Here is a 21,955-nt window from a genome sequence, read left to right on the forward strand (position 1 = left end):
ACTGAGCAGCCACCTCCCAGTTAAGCACAGAGGATGCAACCAGTTTCTTGGCTGAGCCTGCTCGTCCTTCTAAAATGTCTACCACTTCTGATGGCTGTGTCATTGCTGAGATGCATCCAACTCCCATATAACGCAGGCCAGGACATCCTCATGTCACAGACAAGGGACCCACTGAGGGCAAGTGCCTGTCCAAGAACACACAGCAGCAAAGGGAGCCACTGAGATTAAATCACTTCTGGCCCCAGAGAGCAGACTCTGCTCTGCAGACTTCTATTGTGCCTTGTACTACAGGTTGTTGGATGTAGGTCTTGATCATCTTCATGTTACAGAGGAACTGTGCCTGGCACAGTGAGTATTTGTTACAGGATGATAGTGACCCCCACAGCATCTCAGGAAGCAGACAGAGGCCCCTGGGGATATTGAGGATCAGAGACTTTAGGCAGCTTGCTCCGGGTCACCCAGGGATGAAGTCCACCAAAGGGAGAAGCACTCAGGTTCAGAGTTCACCTACCTACATGGAAGAAAGGCTTGGAAGTCTAATTTTTATAAAAGTGTACCACTAGTGTATGCTGAATCTATTTAGGGTTGAGATCTCAGGTTGTCTGAAAATTATTTTTAAAATGATTCAAAAAAAGAGAGCAAACTATTAAAAATTTTGGATCTAGGTGAAAGCTGTTGGTTCACCCCACTGTTCTGATGTCTATGTGGGTTACAGAATTTCAAAACAGAAAGTAAGAGACAAATGCATAGCACGCCTCTATTCCTTTCTGCAGAGACCTCTCTCCAGCTGCTGGCACATACTCAGACACTGGGAGTCGGAGAGTGGGGCCTCTGTCTGTGACCACAGCAGCCTGTGCCCCTCGCTGTCCATGCAGAAGGCTGTCCCACTGGCATCGTCTTTCTGGCTGGCTTGGTACTGGCCATCCTGGTCACACTGCAGGCCTGCCTCATTCCTCTGACAGTCAGTGACACCTGGAAGGAGATACAGACACACTAATGAGTGACAGCCTCTGGGGTCCCCCTGCTCCGATTCTCAGGTTCCAGGCATTCCCAGGTGAATGAGTCTCACAGCTAGCTCAGACACTAGCTTCACTTTCACTAAAGCACAGCACCCAGGCTCTCTGTGGGAATGCTGGAGCCCCTTCCTCCAGTCCTGCCATAGACTGCATACCCTACACCCATCTGCTCCCTCCAGTGTGAGACCACACTGCCCTGCACACTCCCACCACTCAGGCACAGGCTTTGGCACCAACTGGTCACCCTGCTGATGTGCTCAGTTCCCTGCTGTCACAGTGCAGACTCTGCCAGTCACGGGTCTCCACTTCCTGCTATGCTGAAGTGTAATCCCCATGATGCGATATGGAGAGGGTAGAAATTTAATGTGACTACAGTGTGTGATGGCAGAGCTTTAGGAGGTGACTAAGATTAGAGCAGGTCATTAGGGTGCAGCCGTCAGGGCTGAATCCTGGTGGTTTAAATAAAGAGAGGGAGTGATTAAAAGACACAAACAGATACACAGTGCTTCCTGGCTCTTGCCACATGATATCTATATCATCTTGGGGCTCAGCTGGCAAAGCTATCATCAGATGCAGTCCTAAGATTTCGTGTCTCCAGAACCATGAGCCAAAGTAAATCTTTTCTTTATAAAACTATTCTGCCTTGTTTATTTCTTTAAAGAAACAAAAATCATATCAACACATCTCAATCCTCATTTACCTGAGGAAGCATTCTTGCTATGTTGAAATCTCATTCCTATGTTGAAATCTAATCCTCAGTAAAATGCTGTGAGGAGGTAGTGCTTTGGGGAGGAGATGAGGTCAGGAGTGTTCAGCCCTTGTGCTCTTGTAAAAGAGGCCCAACGGAGCTCATGAGCCCTTCCTACCATGACAGAGCACAGTGAGATGGCACCACCACAGTAACTTCAGCAGACACGGAATCCACCAGCACCTTGGCTTTGAACTTCCAGCCTCCAGACCATAACGAACAAAGTTCTACTCCTAGTGAGCCTCCCAGGCTCTGGTACTTTTTTCTAGCAGCCTTAATAGCCCAGACATACCAGGCACCACAACTCCATCTATCTGACTGCCAGCTGTTCTACCTGGGGTCTGCATCTCTCCATCAAGCAGGGAGCATGGTTGTCATTTCCATCTGTCTGTGAATGAAATGCTGGTGGCTATTGTGATTCATTTGATTAAAGATCCAAGGTCTAGCAATGGTTTTGCTCAAAACTCTCCCAATGACTTGCTCAGTGCTTGATATACAATATAAGCTCCCTATCAAAATCACTAAACAGGGGCAAATATGGGGTGACTATCTCTGTCCTTGTGTTGAGTTTATTTCCTCTTCCTGAAAGTCTTTTCCACATTTGGCCCCCTAGCTTACCCTTCCACCCATCCCACTCCTTCAAACCCAGCAAAGCTGCTGTAACAGCACTGAAACACACTTCCACTGAATCGTGAAATATATCACAGTGCATTTTACGGGCTCACTCACTTCCTCTACTACTAATATCTATATTCCTCAAGGAAAGAGATTGTAATTATTGTAAACATCTAGTATATGCTCGGCAGAACACAGGAACTCAGTAACTTTTATGACTCACAGTATAAACAAAAGAGAAACCCAAAGGAGTAGATGATTGCTACTCAAGCCACTCAGTAGTGTGTGAGGCAGCCTGGACTAGGATACGCCTATGAGTGAGGTATCACTGCCCGCCTAGAGATGACTGATGAAATGTTCAGAGAGGAAGTATTAACCTAGTCATTGCTAATGTGAGTGCAGAGAAGGGACTGAACTTGGCTAGTGCCAGCCTTAGCATCTGTCCTGTTTCGCACTGTTTCTGTCACAGCCCCTACATAAGAAGGACCAGAACACAAGACCCTCTTTAAGAAAGTGCTCCAGTGGCATACTGATCGTGCTTTAGCCATGCCTGACCAAAAGCTCTGCAGAGAGTGGGTACAGGGAAAGGCGGCACTCAGACAAGCAGGGCATTGTGTCCTGGGGAAGCTTCCATCTGGAGGGGAGGCAGGCCATCACCCACACAGTTCCTCCCACTTTGACCTTCTTGGAATTACTTTCCTGTGTTTCTCTTCTGACAAAGGCAAAGACAGTGACTTTAGCTCTTTTAAATGCTCGCTTTCAAATTTCTGGAAATCATATCACAAGTAAAGATGGTTTGCCTCACACTGACATAATTTGAGGCTAACATGAAAAGCGTATCACAAGAGAAGTCATGTGTCTTGGCTAGGAAAAGCTACGCCACATCAGGTGATGGGTGCATGGGCCAAGCGAAATCAACACAGGTAGGAAGGCCACAGGTGCATATGGTCTTGGCAAAAGTAGCAGCAGAACAGGAATATGGGCAACATGGCAGTGACAAGTACTCACATGGGCAGGAAATACCTTTCGCTTCTTGATCTGATAAGCTTGACTTACAAAAATCAGAAGTTTTGGAATGAGGCAAAATCAAGATGAAACATCAATTAGCTACGTGGCTTTGGCTAAGTTACTTCACTTCTCTGAACCTTAGATTTTGTATCTATAAAAGTTAGGCTAAAATTATTCACCTGGAAGAGATGTTCGGAGGATTGAGTGAGCCAGCATAGGTGTCATCCCTGGCCTGGAGCCTGGCGATATTCAGAGCGGGTGGCCCCTTTGACTATTACACAGTAAGCAAGACTGTCCTCACCTTTACCCAAGAGACACTTGGCAATACACAGAGTTATGTTTGGTTGTCAGAAATTGTGGGGAAAGGGTATTGCTGGCATTTAGTGAATGTTGGCTGGTGATACCACTAGCATCCCATGATGGTCAGGATGGTCCCACACACAAAAAAATCCCCAAACATTTGCAGTGCAAGGTTGCATAGTTCCCCCACTGTCACCTGATGCACAGGTTTACCCTTCACACTATCCCTGTGGGACTTACAGTGCCTCTGGCTGAAAGCTCCAATGGCGGCGGTTGTTCTGCCTGCAGGACACGGGACACAGGCCACACTGCCTGCCTCTTCTTGGTAGAACCCAACAGGACAGGGAACACACTGCCCATCCAGAGAATAGCTTCCTTCAGGACACATAACTAGAAAGAGACACGGAGATGCCAGTCAGAGAACAAGGCCTTCTTGTACAATTCTGAAACACACAGGTGAAATTGAGTTGAGAGCTCATTGAGCTCATAAAGTTCCCTTGGTCACTTAGTGCGTCTCAGGCTCTAAAAACCCAGGGTGCAGCTGTGCAGCAGCCTTTTCCAGGTGCCGACGTGCTGGTGGGAGATAAGAGGCAGACATGGATAAGGGAAAAGAATGTGTACGTGCAGAGTGACCCTCTGAGAGATGGCACTTAGACTTGAATGATAAGGAGGAGCTCAGAAAATGTCCCAGGAGAGTAAAATTCCAGCCAGAGGGAACAAGAAGGATTGAGTTCAGATCACTCAGGGATAGGAAGGAAAGGGTCAGACAGTGCCAGCTACAGAACCAGAGCTCAGTTTGCAAATGGCAGGAGATGGAGATGGGGTACAACTTGACATAGGGGGAACTATCTGTGGGTCACCATAGGAATGTGTCCCAAAACTAAGGCCTGGTGGAGTGCAGCAGGGCTGCAAAGAGCTCAGATAAAGTCCCAGTGCCAACCACACCAGACACACTGTAGGATTTTCTACACCTCCACTTTGTCCTGTGGGAAATGGGGAGCAATTATGGCATCTGACTAGTGATAATGAACATCCAGTATCTCCCATGATGCGAGACTCACATGTGCACTCAACAAATGACAATTATTTTTACACTGGAGGAAATATTTTGTTTGTAGTCAACCTCAGTATCACCCCCTCCAGCCAAACTGGGTGACCTTGGGCAATTCCAACAATTCATTATCACCTCATTTGATGTGAGCATCCTCTTCCTGTCAGTCATTAATAGTGTTGTTCATACCTGGGACAAGAATGAGGTGGATGGGACACCAGGGTATGATTAAGAGAGGTGCTTCTGTCAGGGCTGCTGGGTTTCAGACTGACTCAGAAGTAGTGTGCCTGTCCCCAAGACTGAAGCCTCCGAATATCACGACTCCTGGATGTCTCACTAATCTTAGACCTTCGCTTGTTGCACTGCTAATCTTTCTCTTCCTTGGGTTCTAACACTCTCAGTCCCTGCTCCTTTCTCTTCACTAATACAACACAAGTTGGATAAAAAGAAACCTAACGAGGGAGTTTATCTCCCGGGAGTTCCACATTGGGATAAAAGGTGCTTCACTCGGAGGCAAGAATCAGCCCCACTGATTTTGATCCTCCAATAAGGGCAGAAGAATGAGGCTCTCTCTGTTTTCTTTCCCAGTTTAGTGTTGTGTTCCCGAAGTTTGTCAAACAGCTCCCAGAAATGAGCTGTACCCAGTGAAATCAGGAGCTGAAATCTCACCTGCTCTCAGGGCCTTCTATGCCTGGCATTCCTTTCACCCTGAGTGAGGAGGCCCAGCATCATGACACGCATGCAAAGATTTACTAGTGTGCTTTTCTGGAAAGGGCAATGGGAAGGTAAAATTATGTAATTCGTCAAGCATAGGGCCAGATGTTTTAACCCTAACCTTCACAATCCTATGAGAAAGGGATTATTCCTGTCCTAAACTAGAGAAAACAGAGATGAAAAGTCAAGGATGACCAGACAATGAGGTGATAAGAAGTGAGAGCTGAACCCATTTATTTACCTCAAAATCAAAATTCTGTTCTGAGCAAAGAGGAGGAGGGGAGGGGCAGGCTGGAAGGAATCCAGTGTCCATGCAGCAGCTGCCATCACTGGTCCAGGTCTCTACTTGGCATTGCTGAGTAAATCAGAAACTGAAGCCATGGCTTGGAAACCAAATGGTGTTTTCCAGTCTGCCCTAGCCAAGAATACCTTCCCTCAGAGTGGAGTTTTGTTACTTCTTTGAGTCAGCTTATTGATAATCATCTCTAGAGCTTTAGAGCTGTGACTCTTTTTAAGTAAGTGCCCTTTCAAATCATTGGTTAGTGTGAGTGTTTCAGCTTTCAAACTCTAAGGAGCAGGGGAGGAGCTGAAAAAGAGCTGGGAACTACCCTTGTATGTGTGTGGTATTGGAGACTGAACTTCCCAGCCCTTCTTATTTATTTATTCTTTCACTCATTCATTCATTCATTTTGAGACAGAGTATCACAAAGTCACCAATTACCCCAACTACGCTTAAACTCGAGATCCTCTGGCTTCAGTCTTCCAGAATGCTAGGATTACAGACACAAAGCATCACACCCGTGTGAACTATCTTTTGCCATCAGGTGAAGAAATCCTATGCCTCCTTTCTGTTCAAGGAACCATGTGCCGTTTTCTTCTACTGTTCCTCTCTGTCCCTGACATCAACTGTCCTTTCCTATTTTCCACCCAAAGGACACTCTTCTGTAAGTCAGAATGAGGCAGAGGATGAATAATCCAGCATCTACCACAGCCACGAGATCCTACTTTCAACTACATCTCTCACTAGAATTGGGGAAAATAGGTCTGGTATGTAATTATATTTTTAAAGTAGATGGATGGATAGAAAAAAGGCAGGGGAAAGACAGAAGGAGGGGAGGGGCCCATAACATATTACTGTAGAAACATATCCACAGGGAAGTAGACCTATTACACAAATATATAGTGAATAAGAGACACTTAATGTCATCCAAAATGGAAAATGGGCAGTCTAGACAGTTGCCTTGTGATCCTCTTTCATGAGCCAATCCACCACGAAGACAGCCAGCAGGTAATTCCAGAGGAAGCCAGGGGCTGGCTGCAGGAGGAGGGAGGAGATCCCTGATGCAGCAGGACAGGAAGCAAGGCCTCCACTCTGCAGTGATGTCAGTTCTTTGCTCAAGTCTCAGTGAGTCAGACTTCCCATGGCCCCAAGTCAGTGCTGTGCAAGGGGGTCCTCTAGATTAATTTTCTGAGACGACACACAGAAACCCTGCTTCATTTCCGTGGGACAAAGCTCTGCCTTGTTACCTCACAGCTGGGTTCCAGATGTATTTTAGAAGGAAAAGAGACAACAGAGATGGAAAAAGCAGATGCTATGATTCCACAAGGATTCCCTTGCTGAGAAGGGAGGTGTGCAACACACAGGATGGAAGGAAGAATCTGGAAACACAGCAGAGGGTAAATCTTCAAACAGCAAGGAACAGTGCAGCCATGTTTTGAGAACCAGTTATGTCTAAGATGGACTTTGCACTGAGTGTTTCATGGTTTCCAAACCAGTCCCATGAAATAAGTAAATTACCCCTATTTTTCAGATTACACCCAGGGAGGCTAAGTAATGTTACTTGGATCCTACAGTGAGACAGTGTGGGGTCCAGGACTCCGGTCCAGGCCCACTTAACTTCACAAGGCGCCTTCCTAACAGTGCACAAAGCTATACACCCTGGTTTCTTCATCCATAATGTGGGACTCATAACACCCGGTTCTCTGGACAGAGATGCTAGTAAGACAGAAAACAGAAACCAACGAAAGAACCTGGCTATGACAACTGCTCGTGAAGAAAACCCAAGGCTTCCCACACTGACTTGTCAATTTCATTCTGGGCATTTCTGTGGGTTTAGAGAACAGGAGTGGGACAGAGGCATGTGATGGGCAGTCTGTGAGGCAATAAAAGACTGTGGGAGTTAAGAAGCCTTTGTGGGTGCACCATGAACCAAAACTGTTCCAGGACAGCATGCAGGCCAAAGGCAGACCACCTGCTGTTTTGGTAAGTTAAGGTTTATTGGGACCCAGTGACTTTCCAATAAACTCCCTCCAATGACTGAGTAGAGTCATTAAAACAGACTGGCTGACCCATAGAGCCTGTAATGTATTTGCTTCCTGGCCTTTTACAGCAAAAGGTTTTGACTGCTATCCTAGAGAAGGTACAGCCTGGGCAACACCTGTCCTTGAACCCTTCCTCAGGCAACAAACTGTGGCTCCCAGGGGAATTCACTGCTGTCCTCACCACTTAGACACACTGTGGTCACACACGGGGTCCCTCTCAAGCAAAACCAGCCTAGCTAAGGAATACTTCACCTATTTCTAAGCTGACAGAAATGAATCATCATGATGAATCTAGCTCCCTGGAAGGGACCATGCTGTGAGATTTTCTGGCCAGCCCCTTTATTTTGCATGTACCCATACATATATGCATGCATACCCCACAGTGCCATAGTGCTTGGCAGTGGGATGAAGGATGAGAACATGGTGGCAGATGTCCCTGTGTGACTGTCCCTCTCTGAGACCCCATGTCACCCACTCTAGTAGGCAGCACCTTTTCTCCTGTTTCCACTTCTGGCACTCACAGTTTGGGCAGCTCTGGCAAGATAGAAAGACAAAGCATGGGCTGTCCCAGAGGCATGGGGTTACTGGGCCATGGACTGGTTACACCCCATGAATCTCGCCTTGAATTGCATGTTCAGGGCACTAAATGCACAATCTTGTCTTATGAGGAAACAACAGTCACCAAGGGCCACTGAGAGAGTTAAATATTTGCAGTCACATTGCCAGCTATAAAATTCTCTGGAAATATCAGTGGGAAGTGGCTGTGCTTCTTGTCTTTGTTGCTGCATTTCTGTTCTGCTTAGATTTAGCTGCATCTCAAATCCTATGTGGAATTCAAAACTCTATCTGGATTTCAGAAAAAGAAAAGGTATTTATTGCAAATAACTAAGAACACCCTTCTTCCACTCAATACAAACGTCTCTCTATCTCACTATGTGAGAGGACAGCTCCCCCTCCTGACACCTGAAGCTTTGGTGATAGAAGTGGCCTGCAAAGACTTTCATAGGTCAATTCCTAGAACCTGTAACTATGCCAGACTATGTGGCAAGGGAGAATTAAAGCTGTGGGTTGACCTTCTACTAGAGGAGTGTCCTGGATCACCCAGCTATATGTAATTAAAGGGCTCCTAACTGAGACAGAGGTGTGATTAGGGAGCAGGGGCAGAGAGCTCAAATACTGCTGACTTCGACCACAAAGGGAAGAAGCCACCCTCAAGGAATGCAGCCAACTCCCAGAAACCATGCCAAACAGGAGAGAGACTCCCTCAGGGATTCTGGGAGGAAGGCAGTCCTGCACACATTTTGATTTGACTTCATGAAATTCAAATCAGAATTCAACTCACAGAACTGAAAGATGATTAAGTGCTCCTTTGTTGTGGTAGTGATCAGAAATTAATTCGTCTTTCATCAAAGAATGTATAGCTGCCTGCTCATGAAAATGACCTCCAAAGGCACTCATGACAAAGAGCAAGAGCAGCTCAAACAAACCTCCTTCCCCAAACCACTTTCCTGGGCTAAAAAGTGATAATGTGGAATTTTGGTAGGTGACATATTACTACAACCATCTCAAAAGATGTACGCCCAGAACACAGGGTAGACATTTGCCTTCCTCACACGGGGGTTCCAGGCTGCTCAAGAACCTCCTTCCCCAAACCACTTTCCTGGGCTAAAAAGTGATAATGTGGAATTTTGGTAGATGACATATTACTACAACCATCTCAAAAGATGTACGCCCAGAACACAGGGTAGACATTTGCCTTCCTCACACGGGGGTTCCAGGCTGCTCAAGAATGAACAGAAAAAGTAACTTCCAACACTGGCTTCTTCCTCCTTCCTTACCTCCTATGGATGATGTTTGCAAGTTCATGCAAAGTAGATGACTGAAAAATTTCCCTTTACTAATAAACAAGTGATCCTCCACTCTGTGTTTCCAGAGTAACCACTCTAGAGAGCTCAGTGGCCTTTCCCACTGAGGATTCATAACAGCATTCAGGAACAGGAAGCCACCTACCACATCCCAGAGGGTCTCTGCTGGCCTCGCTGGTAGCTAAGACTTGGTAGAATGCTTCCATGCATCCAAACCACGTTCTGGGAGAGGCACCAAAGCTGCTGTCCCCTTGAAGGAAGCGGATGGAGGTGTCTGCCAGGAACGTCTTAGAATCCAGGTGAAGCTGGAATGTGCCACTTTGGACCAGAGCTGTGAAGTGTCCAAGGAGATCCTTTCCCACCAAGGCCCTTTCTGTAAGACAAGGATGGGGCACAAATCACCTCACTGTCTTCTGCATCCTAGCCAAAAGAAGACAGAGGCATCACCTGCTGTTTCATTTTAAAGTGGAAAACTAGGGTCCCAGTGGTCTGCACCTGCATGACAGTGATTGGTCAGTCCAGAGAAGGGGTTTGACTGACTCGCTTTCACACAGGGATCAGAAGCAGGAGCAGCGCTCCTGCCCAGGTTTCTGGCTACCGCCATTCCTGTGGCACCAATGGGGCCATCTTGGTGCAGGACCACACCTCGTAACTGATCCAAACACTCGGCCACTTCAACCTTCAGCAAGCCACTGTGTCTAAGTCTCAGTTTTCACATATGAGAATAGGCCCAGGTACCCGCTCTTGTAGTTGCTGAGGGTTCTCTAAGAGCACAGTCGTGAAGGGGCCACACATAGAAGAAGCAAGACCTTCCAGAGGGAGAGCAGCCTTCTAACTCTGTGCTCAGCTAAACATAGAGAAGACCTCCAGCTACGAACCTGCAGCTTCCCAAGAAGAGAGAGACAAGTGCTGTGTAGAGTGAGTGAATGCCCGCTCAGAAAGCATTCACACTACAGTGGGCTGCTGGACAGTCAGGCTGCAGCCTGAAGCCACGATCATCACCGCCTGTGCACCAAAGCCAGGATAAGCATCCCAGTTTGTGGATTTCAAATGTACCCACATTTCCCAGCCTCTCTACAGGATGGAGGAAGGGATCTCTACTTCATGATGCTGTCAGGGGGATACTTTTCCCACAGAAGGTTACTGCCAGGAGGACAGGGAGGTGGGGGTGGACAGGAGAGTGTCAGGGCCTGCCTCCTTCCTCATACCCTGTCAGTGTTTTTCAAATTCGCCTCACAGAGCAGAAGACAATCTCCATATGGTGTGACTGGGAATTTGGTTACTGGGTGAAAGAAGAGAGTATCCATTTAGAACTAAGGTGGATTATGCCCTCCCCTACCAAAAACTTCAACCTAAGCAGGACACCTGCTCACAGGGACTGTCACAAAACCCAGCCCCTACTCCTCCTTCTTAGGTCTTTGAAATCTCAATTCATCCAGATCATGGCTTTCCTGTTTTAAATAGTAACTGAGATGTTTATCGCTGCAAGTGACAGGGTATAAATTATGAACTAGTGAGGACCCTCCCACTCTATCTACTTCTTCCTGCTGTGTGTATCCTCTGTGTCAAGAGGTCAAAGCAGTAGGGGGTCTCACCAAGGTCCATCGAGCCTCCCCTTAGTACTGTTGTTCAACTCTAGTAAGTTCTAGAACAGAACTGTATGCTTTCCCTCTATTTTTATATTTAATTTCTCCCAGATCAGTCCATCACTCTTCTCTATGTGATCATAGGAAGGCATTGTGGCTTTGCCAGCTGTGCTTAGAGATGAGAAAACCAAAGTTGGGACACGCTATGTGGCTTCTTCAAGCAACAGTGTAGAAAAGCCTACCAATGTCGTGCACATCGGGAAGAGAGGCTGCTGGAATGTCCTTGAGCTGGGACTTCCATGTGACATTCACTTCTAGATGCTCCGCAGTCAGACACCCCACTTGGACCGAGGAGTTGTCACAGACAGGATGGGAAACCAGAGTCCCAGCGGTTGGCACCTGCATACAGTGATGCGGTCATTTCAGAGATGCAGAGGAAGTGGCAGGGGCCAGGACAGGCTCCTGCTACTTTTTGTAGTTCTCCATCGCTCTGCTTTGGGTGTTCCTGAAGTAACAGGCTCAGAGACACTAAATAGCCACCCTGGCCACACAGTGCACAGAGGCATAAGTGAGGGAAAAGTCAAACTCTGCATCAGAAGCCTGCCCATTCCCCATGAAGGTGAGAAGAGGTGGGTCTTCACACATAACAAGAATGCTGAGTGCATGTAAGAGTGTGTGACGCAGCACGTCCTTGTAAGAATGCATGACTTAGCACTCTTACAAGGCAATATGGCACGATATCCGGACACACTCTAGTGAGGCCCGGGTGAAGTACTTTAAGCACATGAGCTAGTTTAATCTCAGAAACAAATCTATGGAGCTGAAACAATCATTATTCCATGTATACTTAGGGATTTTCCTCAGAGTGGCTAAGGAATTGGCTCAGATACCATGGCCAGCAAACGGTGGGATTAGGGTGCAAACACAGCTCACTGCAGAACCCGCCAACCCCTCAGCAGAGTGTGAAGAGCCAAGCTGGGATGTGTGTATTCTCTCACTTAGCCTGGCTCTCCATGGCAGGTGTTCCCATCCTATGTCCTCACCATGGCATGAGGCCTGGCTCAGCTTAGCGAGCTTGGGAAAATTCCAGCTCATGCTGGCAGGAGGACTGGTGTCAAGGCTGGAACTCAGATCTGCCTGCCTGGGAGCTTGTGCACTGTGTCCTACTTCCAAAGAAGATCCGCTTTGCCTTTGAAACTGCCTGCCTCCTGGTCGCACCTTGATGCCAGGTCCATGGACCCCATCACTGGGCCCCCATATTTATCTTTCGCCCTGTTTTCAACTCTCAGGTCCCCAGGACTCTGGGGACCATTTTGCTCCTTGCTATGTGCATTTTAATGTTGTTCTGTCATTAAATGGCAGCACTCATCTCCACCCCAACGCTGGGGCCCCAACCTGTCATCCTCATGCTCCTCTCTCCCCAGACCACATTATGTGACACCCACTGCCCAGAGCTCTTGCCACTGTCACAAATTCTTCTTTTTCTCATATTCTGCACTGCCACCATTGTCCACGCCATCCCCTCCTATGCTACATGACTGTAAGATTCTCCGTTCCTTTCTTGCCCTGCCAAAGTCCACTCTGCACACAGCAGACACTAGATCAGGCACTGTACTATGTCACTCAGACACTAGGTCAGGCACTATACTGTGTCACTATGTTAGCCTCAGAACAAGTGCAGAACAGGTCCACTGTCCTAACCATGGTGGACATGGGCCTGAACAGTGTGCACCCCCCCTGACCCATTTCCTCTCTCCGGTTTCCACTCATGCAGGGTCCCCTGGTATTATGGGTCACAGAGCCTGTTCCCATCCTAGCAGCTCTGTCCTTCCTACTTTGTCTGCAAGGGTCCTGTCCTCTCTGTGCTCAGATACCCTCAATGGCTCCTCCCAGAGAGACCTTCCCTAATCATTCTCTTCAAGACCACTCCTGCCTCCACCTTCCCTCCCATGGCTGCCCTGTTTTATCTCCCTTCTCAGTTTCTCTCACCGATGTGCATTTGTTCAGTGTCACATCCCCCTATTCTGAGTCCCCATGAGTGAGCAAAGACCTGATGTCACCACTGTGCATCTGGCAGATGTTCTGTTGGCCCAGTCACTCACCCAGACTCTCTGAACCCTCCTTCTGGACCTCAGCCTTTGCCTTCCAAGAACCAATGACAGCGTGTTCTCACCAGCTCAGGGCTGCACCTGCAGGGTGATGCTATTCCTCTTCAAGCACCTGCCTGGAAAACTGAATCCAAGCCCCAGCCTGTATGTGTGGTGGGAGCCTAAGTTTGATAAGTGCTGGCTGGAAACTCCAGACACTGTTCACACGGATGAATTCTGTCTTCTGTTCTTTGTAACTCCTGTCTTTCCTGACTCTATTGCATGCCCATGAACCTCTCCCTACCTTCTTATTCTCCCTTTGAAATGCTAGCTACCTCTAGACCACTGAGTGTTGAGCTTGGTTCATGCTTATTCTCCATTGCAATTTTATGTTAAGAATTAAAATTTATCCTTGCCAGTTTAAGTGGGGTCTAGATAAGCTTATCTGTGATAGCTCTCAGACATAAAACCATAACTTCCCTGTAACAGGCATTCAGATATTTAACTTAGAAAAACGAATGAGTGAATTTGGATAGGGATGGAGTCCAGAGAGACTCACTAAAGTATCAGAAATCTTAGCTTCTGAAGGTTTTAGAGAACGCCCTGACAAGGATAGGGAGAAAGCTCTTGGCACCTGGTCTTTGTTTTCCTCATGCAAAAAGTGGCAATAATAGGAGGACTGCTTTGAATAGTCTATAGCAAGGGATGCATGAGTCCTGCCACATGGCAAGTTCTCAGTGTGCAGCTTCATGTGGGAAGAAGCCCACAGCGGGTAAGCGTGGCTCCTACCTCAGCCACAACACAGCTCTCTTTAGCTAAATGTCTCTCCAGGCCTGGGCTTGGGTACCCATTGGCTCAGATCCCAGGTTCCTTTGTGCAGCAGGTTCTCTGACATCAGCCTGTGCTCAGCCCAGGCCCTCCTGTGGAAAGGCACAGAACACACCTGGACATGACAGAAGCCACGGGCCATCAGTTCATCCAGTATGAAGACCCGGAATGCCTGCAGCAGTCCCGAGTAGTCAGCACTGCACCTCTTGCCTGGTGGGAGCAGGATCTGGAAGTGTGCTCCAGTCTGCACCGTCTGCCACAGCTGAGGCCCTGCAGGTGAGACTGGCGGTCAGTGGCCAGAGATGGCAGAGCCATGAGGTTCTTTTGCATTTTTTTCCTCTACAGAAATAACCCTTCCTCTCTGAGCTTACGACACACAAGCACTGCTGTTTCATACTGCTACCCTTGGAGTCCAGTAACTTCCTGACATAACTTACTGCCTCAGAATTATTTAGCACCCACAGCAAGTGTAGGCCTGCCTCAGCCTCAAAGCCAAGGGAATCCAGACATCCTTCCTGCAATATTTGCCATGTTATTTTGCATGCAAATGAGGCCACACTATGATTCAGAGATTTAAAAGTAGACATTCTCTGAGGTAGTTCAGTATACAGACTGCAAAACCACACAGCAGCTCTGCGCTCAACGTTAGGGAACCAGAGACCCATAATTTCCTCCCCAAGGTTCCTTGCTCTAGAGTCAGTGGTGATGAGCATGGTCTGTATTTCAGCTTCAGCATTAAGACACGGGGCTAATCAAAGGAACAGGTCACTGTCGAATTAAGTCAGATTTTAAACTTTTCTTAATGAAGCTCCTCTACAGCCCAGATTGCTTTATAGCAAATACTGTCTTTGGTATTGGGCAGCTACCCAGAGCCTTATGATGCTCAGTCCCAGGATGTGGCTTTCTCTCCCAGCTGCCTTTCTGCTGCACTGGGTGGGCCAAGTGTGAGATCCCTGCTGTCTACCTCGCTCATTCAGCTTCAGGTGACTGTCCTAGCTTTGCCAGGCAGGTGCCCTCAGAGCACCACGCTGTCCCAGCCGTGTGCATGCTTTTCCACATGTGTCAAGCAGGTTCAGTCAACAGCAGAAAGAGCTCTATTTAAACAGGCACAGATATTCCTGGAGCCAGGCCTGGTGCCGCTGCCTGCCAAGTATGTGTCCTGGAGGTCCAGATGGACCTTGAGGTTAGGCTGCTGGGCTGGATTCCTCTCAGAGGCTGACACGCAGCCTGAAGCACATTGATACTGTGCCTACTGAACTGCTGCTGGGTAATCCACCTGCTGAACATTTGCCTTAATCCAAGGCATCTCTAGTAAGCTGGAAGGACAGAAATTCTTCCAAGGCACACATGGCCCCAGAGAAGCCACAAACAGAGCTTCACCACGGGGTCTGTGTAGTGCATCTGCTCCTTTTAGAAGAAAGAACTCCACAGCCCCCACTCCTGCCCTTGGTGCCACTCAGCTCATCATGAAAGGCTACATTTGGATAGGGGAACAAAGTGACGAGTCTCCACCCTCCCATCCTCAGCTCTGACCCCAAGAGGAGCAGGGTGCAGGACATAGGTCCCCAGGGCCACTCACGCTGGCAGGCCAGGGGCTGAGGTGGTTGCGACACCCAGCGTTTGCTCTCCAGATTGCACACCAGCAACCCCGATGGGAATGCACTTCGGTAACCCTGGCGACAAAACAGCTGGCACTGCTGGACGGTGGCCTCTCCCAGGCCTGAGGCTCTCTTGCAGAGGATCACTCCACCAGGCATATCCGACAGGCTCAAGAAGGGAAGTGGACACTGAGGGCCTAACGGGAGAGAGAAGAGGGTGTGGGCACCTACCAGCGTCCAGGGCTGAGCTGTTTACCCTACACTTCCCCTCACTCACTCCCTGGGCCTCCTCTTCTCTATCCCCAGCTATGCTGGGTTCTCAGGGCCCAGCTGGTCTGGTTCCCCTCACTCTCTGCCTTCCTCCTAGAAGAACCCACATCTCTGGATTGTGACAGAATCTTGAGCATGCGTGACCCTTGTAACTTTGGCTTGGCTCAGGTGTTCTCACCTTCTTTCCACTCTCAGTCCAGTGAGAATCACCCACCAGCCTCCTCTGCCTCGGAGCCCAAACATCCAGGCCTAGATTCAGCCATGATGCCAGCATCTGCTCCTGCCCTACCTTGTCTGATGAAGCTGGATGTGGCTCCAAATCTCCATACACCTGTTGCCCATGTTTGTCTGCCCACTGTACTCCCCCCCACCGAACCTTCTGACTCTGAATGCATCTGCTTCCCTTTCATACACCATGCCTCTCCCTCCATCTGCTCATGGCCTGGAAGGTGCATTTTTGACCTTTGAATATTACCTCAATACCTCAGCCTCTGTGCCTCTCCCAAGCACACTTAGATACCCTTCCCTGAACCCCCAGAACCCAGTGTGGACCTCCTTCTGCTTGGTCACCCAGATTCTAGTCATCTACAAGCTGAACTTTTCATGCAGTTGAAGGTACCTTCCCTCTGTCACCAAGCATAGGCCTTGCACTAACCAACAGCTCAATGAACAAGTATTAAATAAAGGGATAAATTAGTCAACAAGCATACACACTCACAATATCACATCTGATTGGTGATTCAGTTAATTTCCACTCTCAGGCACAGCACTGATGCCAGAATATGAATAGCCTTAAATCTACACTCTACCTTTGACACCAAGGTACTTGGGAATGGTGGGAGCTCCAAGATGAAAGAGAGCTGACCTATTCTGATCTCTCAGGGGTGACTTGGGCTTCTTCATAATAAAAACAAGGGTCTCTGACCAAGGTTTTGCAGTATAATTTACAGTGGGCTTATTGAATTGGCTCTTAGCAAGTCTCTCTCTCTCTCTCTCTCTCTCTCTCTCTCTCTCTCTCTCTCTCTCTCTCTTTCTCTCTCTCTGTCTGTCTCTGTGTGTGTGTGTGTACCAGAGATCAAGAGTCTGTGACAGATTAGGGTGTCAGCCATCCTGTGAGCTCTGGCCTCCTGGATCCATCATTTACCAGTCAAGTACCATAAAGCAATCTGACTTAACTTCTCTATGACTCAGTGTCCTCAAAATGTGATGAGGCCAATGTCTTCCTCCTAGAGGAAGTATCTGTTTAAAAATTACATGTGTGACACTGTCAAAAAGTTTAATATCAACTTGTTTAATTCTCCCTAGAGTGCTTGAGGGTAGGTCTCACTGGCTCCATTTGAAGAATGCCAGAGGGATGTGCACACATGGACACCTCGCCCACAGACAGAGAGCTACTGTGCAGTAAATGTGGGGTTTCAGCCCCATCGTTTGTCCCCGTATCTCCCAGCTGTGTGCTGGAAGTACATGCACATGGCTATAAGAAAGGAGGTCTCAGGAAGGGAATGAGGGGTAACCTCCAGTGCCCAACAATGCAGGCTGCTTGTTAGATCGATGACTGTGGTTCTCTGGCTTCTCTAGCAGAGGCCCAGTGAGTGCTGGGGTTTCCCTGGAATGGCTTTGCTCTTGGGCAGCTAAGCATTACCCAAGACACTAATCTTTGCACTGCTACCATCCCTAGCCCACCTATTAGTTTCAGGACACCTTACTCAATTTTGTTGAAGGAAGTGACCCCTGAATAATGATCTGAGGCTCCAGACTATCTATCAGTGATTACCATGATACCTACAGGAGAGTTGGCAGTGATTTCCATGGACATGACATTGGATGGTGAATCAGGGTGTGTGTCCTGGTCCAGCTGTTAACAACACCAGCACAACTAAGAATGCATATTTTGTGTACTAGTAATCCCAGTGCTAAGCATTTGATAGAATTCATCTCAACTAGTCCTACCTATGACTCTAAAAAACAACTGCTAAAGTTCAGAGAGCTTAAAGGGACTAGCCCAAGGTCACCTGCAAGGTAATAGCAGAGCTAATATACAAGCCTGCATTTCTGCACTCAACTCTGAACTTCCCCATTGCACTCCTCAGTGAGTCAGGCTGTGGGGACTCTGGTCAGTGCCATCCTCACAGCAAACCTGGGCTTCCACAGTAGGATCCTAGAACTGCACCACTCTCTCAAATTCGAATGCATGATATTTCCTGGTCTTTCGTTACAGGACCGGGGGCTAAGACCCTACCGAACTTTCAGGGAAACTACATAAGGTCTTTCATTCATCTATGCTAATGCACTTGCTTCTCCCCACTTCCACTGCTGTGGGGTCTAAAGAGGCCAGTGATGTTGCTCCTGTCACCTCTTCTCAGGACACTCATGCCATCTGTGCCTGCACAGGGTAGGGACCATGGCTCTCCTTGGCCACCCATTCATGTGCCTCTAGTGTACCAGGGGTCAAAAGAGCTAGGGAGGATTTACCCAGTCAACAATGCCACAGTTAAGCCCTTGTAGCTGTTAGCTGTTCAGCCTTTAACCTCATAACAAATAAAAGCAAAAAAGTCAAAGCACAGTTCCCAGCATTGTCTCCTGTCCTTTGCCAGATGACCATTGAATGACATTTTTAAGCCTACCCTCTGACCTCTCCTATAGCTAGCATACCATGAATTCATCGAAAGGTCTCCTAGTTAAACCAGTGTTGATCCACTCACTAGCAGTGTGACTTGGCAACGTCCATTAATGTCTCTGAGCCTTAGTTTCTTCACTCATAGGATGGGGACATATGCGTACTCTACTTATTAATCTGCATCACTGCAAGGGAAATGGGATAAGGGATGTGAAAGGCAACTTTGAACAGGTGCGTTGCTGCACGTATGCGGCTCCCCTAAGGCAGGGCCGCAAAGAGCATCCCGACCCGGAAGGAGCTGTGCTGGACCCACTCAGGGAAGAGGTCTCATCCTTGTGTTTCATGGGTCTCAGACAGCACAGGCTGCTGCTCCTCGATAGCATAGAGAGGACTGTTGATCGTGGCTGACTTCAGGCAGATATGTCACCTCTCTCCCTGCTTCAGAAGTACCCAGCAAGCATTTCTACTCACAAGCACTCAGCAAGTGACTATTGTGCCTGGAGGCAGCTGCTGCTAAGAGCCACCGATTCGAAGCTGCAGCTGGGCCCACACAGGGAGGGAACACTGGCGGGCCATGGAGACCTGGGCATGCTGCAGGGCGGGTCGGCATGAGGCCGGCTCCTGCTCCTCCTTGGAAGGCCCCTCCCATCCTCTTATACACAGAAGCCAGCGGCATTACTAGGCCTCCCATAGGACAGAGATATCCATACTAAAGTCTTCGAGATGGAGACAGGCCTCCTTCCCCTGGTTTGGGACAGACCAGGAGATTAAGACCTAAGCCGTCTCTGGCCAACACTAGGGCTTCCTAAGATGCCAGCTCTGGAGATGCCCTGGTCAGGTTCTTCCTGACTTCAACCTGTCAGTGAGCATTTTCAGGAAGTAGACACAATCCCAGCATCGTGGAAATCAGGCACCAGGACCTTGTTTCTATCTCTTTCTGTACTGTCCCATTCCCACATTATAGGAAGTGATGTGTGGCCCGCGTCCCTCCAAGGGTCAGGACTTACGCTCACAGGCAGGCTGGCTGCCCACCACGTGGGTCCCAGGCACCTCCTCTCCACTGTCCAGGACACACCAGCAACTGCCCTGGGCTGGGTCACATTGCACCAGTGAAAAGGCTCCATCCTCTGTCCCGCAGGTTGGGGTGTATCCTGGGCTGACTGTCCTGGACAGGACTCTATTTCTGAGAACACTGCAGAGGCCTGGGCCTAGACACACAGAGACAAGCTATGTGGGCCCATCATAGGGTTCCTACCTCCTGCTTGGCCCTCCCTGCCACCCACTACCACCCTAGGCCTGCCTGCATTGGCAGGGCCCCCAAACGTGTCTTCTCTCCATTTCCACTGCCTGCCCCAGGGTTCCCAGAATCTTGAAGATTTAAGTAATGAGTAACTGTAAGTCAGTAAGATGAGGGTGGCAGTTGTGCAACTTATGAGCCACTGGAAGCACAGACTCATGAGAGAGGGCTGTGAAGGTTTCTTGGAGAAGCTGCTGGTGAACGCAAGAAGCCTCCAGGAGGAGGAGGGGTGGTACGGACACAGTGCGTGCTGCAGAGCCAGAGGAAGTGACGCTTAGGGCTAAAAGAGTGTCTGACTAGAACATTTACAAGACCCTGAAATATGAGTGATGGAGAAGCAAGAGAACTCAAAGAAGATGGGAGCCTGTGGGTGGGGCTCCTGAGCCATGGCAAGAAGTTCAAGCCCGGTCCTGACAATGGAGCATCAACAAGCTCAGGCAGAGAGGCCTATCAGCACACTGCCCCCCCCCCAGGGACATGCTTTGGGCTTCATTGAGGATACCAGACCCAGAGCTAGGACAGAAGCCCGGGGCTAGGCGGAGCACCGTGCAGTAGAGTTACACTGCTGGTCAACCTCAGCAGCACCATGTGGGATGTGGCTGCTCTACTTATGTCACAGAGAACAGCCCTGCCCTGGGGCTGGGGATTTAGCTCAGCGGCATAAGCGCCTGCCTTGCAAGCAGGCAGTCGTGAGTTCGATCCCTGGTACCGATAAAAATTTTAAAAAAAGAACATCCCTGTCCTGAGGTAGGGCAGGTGGGAGAAGTCCACCCTATTTCCCAGGTGAGAAGCTGGGGTAGAATGAGGCCAGGAGCTGCCCTTTCACTGCTGTGGAAGCAGCAGGGTACAGCCGGGAAGCTAGTGGTGGGGACTCCAGTCCCAGTGTCCACCAGAGCGGCTGTGGGCAAGCAGGGAAGGAAAAGTACTTACACTGGGTGCTGCCGTTTGTGCTGGGCTGCATCCCTTCTCCTGATACAGGGTCCACACACCAGGCACCAGCCCCTGACACCTGCATCCTGGCAAACTCTCCTGTCTAAGCAAAGTCAAGGCTGTCAATGCAAGGTTTCTGTGGACCAGCTCTTGGCCCAACACAAGTTGTAAGAGCTTCCCCAAACAATAAGGTGTTACCACAAGAAGGGGCTGCGACCCCATCTGTAACCCTCCACATATCTAATTTGAATTGATGGTTATACAAACATCACAGGCCAGGATCACGGTTGCCCCATTTGAGTGTGGGGAAACTGAGGCTCACTCAGAGTGGTAACACAATGGAGCAATATCCTAGAGCTGGTGAGTGGCAGATCTGGGCTGCGACCCAAACTCACCCAGCCCCCCCCACAGCCACTCTCCGGCACCAGTTCCACCGAGGCCGGAAGTAGTTTCTGGTGAAGAGCCTATGAAGAAGGCCCTAAACACTGGGGATAAAATACCACACAAGGCAGCTAACCAAGCCTCATCACTGGCTCCACAGCAAACAGAATCAGCCACTCTGGGGACCCCTCCCATGCCACTTGAGCTCTCTGGGCCTCAGTTTTCCTAAATAAACATGCCAGGAATGGTACTGAGCATGTTCCTCCCACAAATGACTTCAGTGGCAGGAAAGCCCTTCCTCCCATGTATGCATATGAGAGTCACAAGCACAGCAAGTGAGCAGAGAAAAGCAGCTGCCGCCACACAGCCTGACTGTGGTGCTGCCTTGAGCGCTTGGCTGCCACTGGTACACTTTTTAGCCTTCTGTTCCCGGTCTGCAGGCCAGCAATGACATAGCACCCAACCTTTAGGGACAGGACAGCCACAAGGTTCACACTGTGCTATTTACCCCCAGCCCTGAATGTGTTATTCAGTTCACACAGCACCAGGGAGACAAGGACTCTTGTTCTCCAATCCAGCAGTGGGTGGTTATCAGACAGGACAAAGGTCCAATCATATGGATAATTTCCCTACCAAACTTATTCATAATTGGGAACCATGTTCTAAGTACCAATGACAATGACAATGACAATGAGGCTTGCACAGGCACTTTACGGCTTCGT

The 21,955-nt window shown here is 48.8% G+C and overlaps 1 protein-coding gene across 1 annotated transcript in view; it reads right to left on the reverse strand.

The window, feature by feature from the left end:
• The window catches only part of Tg (thyroglobulin), a 200,558-nt gene that overhangs the window by 152,779 nt on the left and 25,824 nt on the right, over positions 1-21,955 (reverse strand). The window contains exons 15-22 of the mRNA XM_003467344.4: positions 20,853-20,955; positions 19,633-19,833; positions 15,720-15,935; positions 14,256-14,410; positions 11,468-11,624; positions 9,785-10,012; positions 3,928-4,077; positions 802-972 (exon numbers count right to left, since the gene is read on the reverse strand). Of these exons, the coding sequence (XP_003467392.1) occupies positions 802-972; positions 3,928-4,077; positions 9,785-10,012; positions 11,468-11,624; positions 14,256-14,410; positions 15,720-15,935; positions 19,633-19,833; positions 20,853-20,955 (1,381 nt within the window). The remainder of the gene's footprint in view (positions 1-801; positions 973-3,927; positions 4,078-9,784; positions 10,013-11,467; positions 11,625-14,255; positions 14,411-15,719; positions 15,936-19,632; positions 19,834-20,852; positions 20,956-21,955) is intronic.

The sequence above is a fragment of the Cavia porcellus genome, unplaced genomic scaffold (assembly GCF_034190915.1).
Source record: "Cavia porcellus strain 051 isolate PalLab524CR breed Dunkin Hartley unplaced genomic scaffold, mCavPor4.1 scaffold_19, whole genome shotgun sequence".
NCBI lineage: Eukaryota > Metazoa > Chordata > Mammalia > Rodentia > Caviidae > Cavia > Cavia porcellus.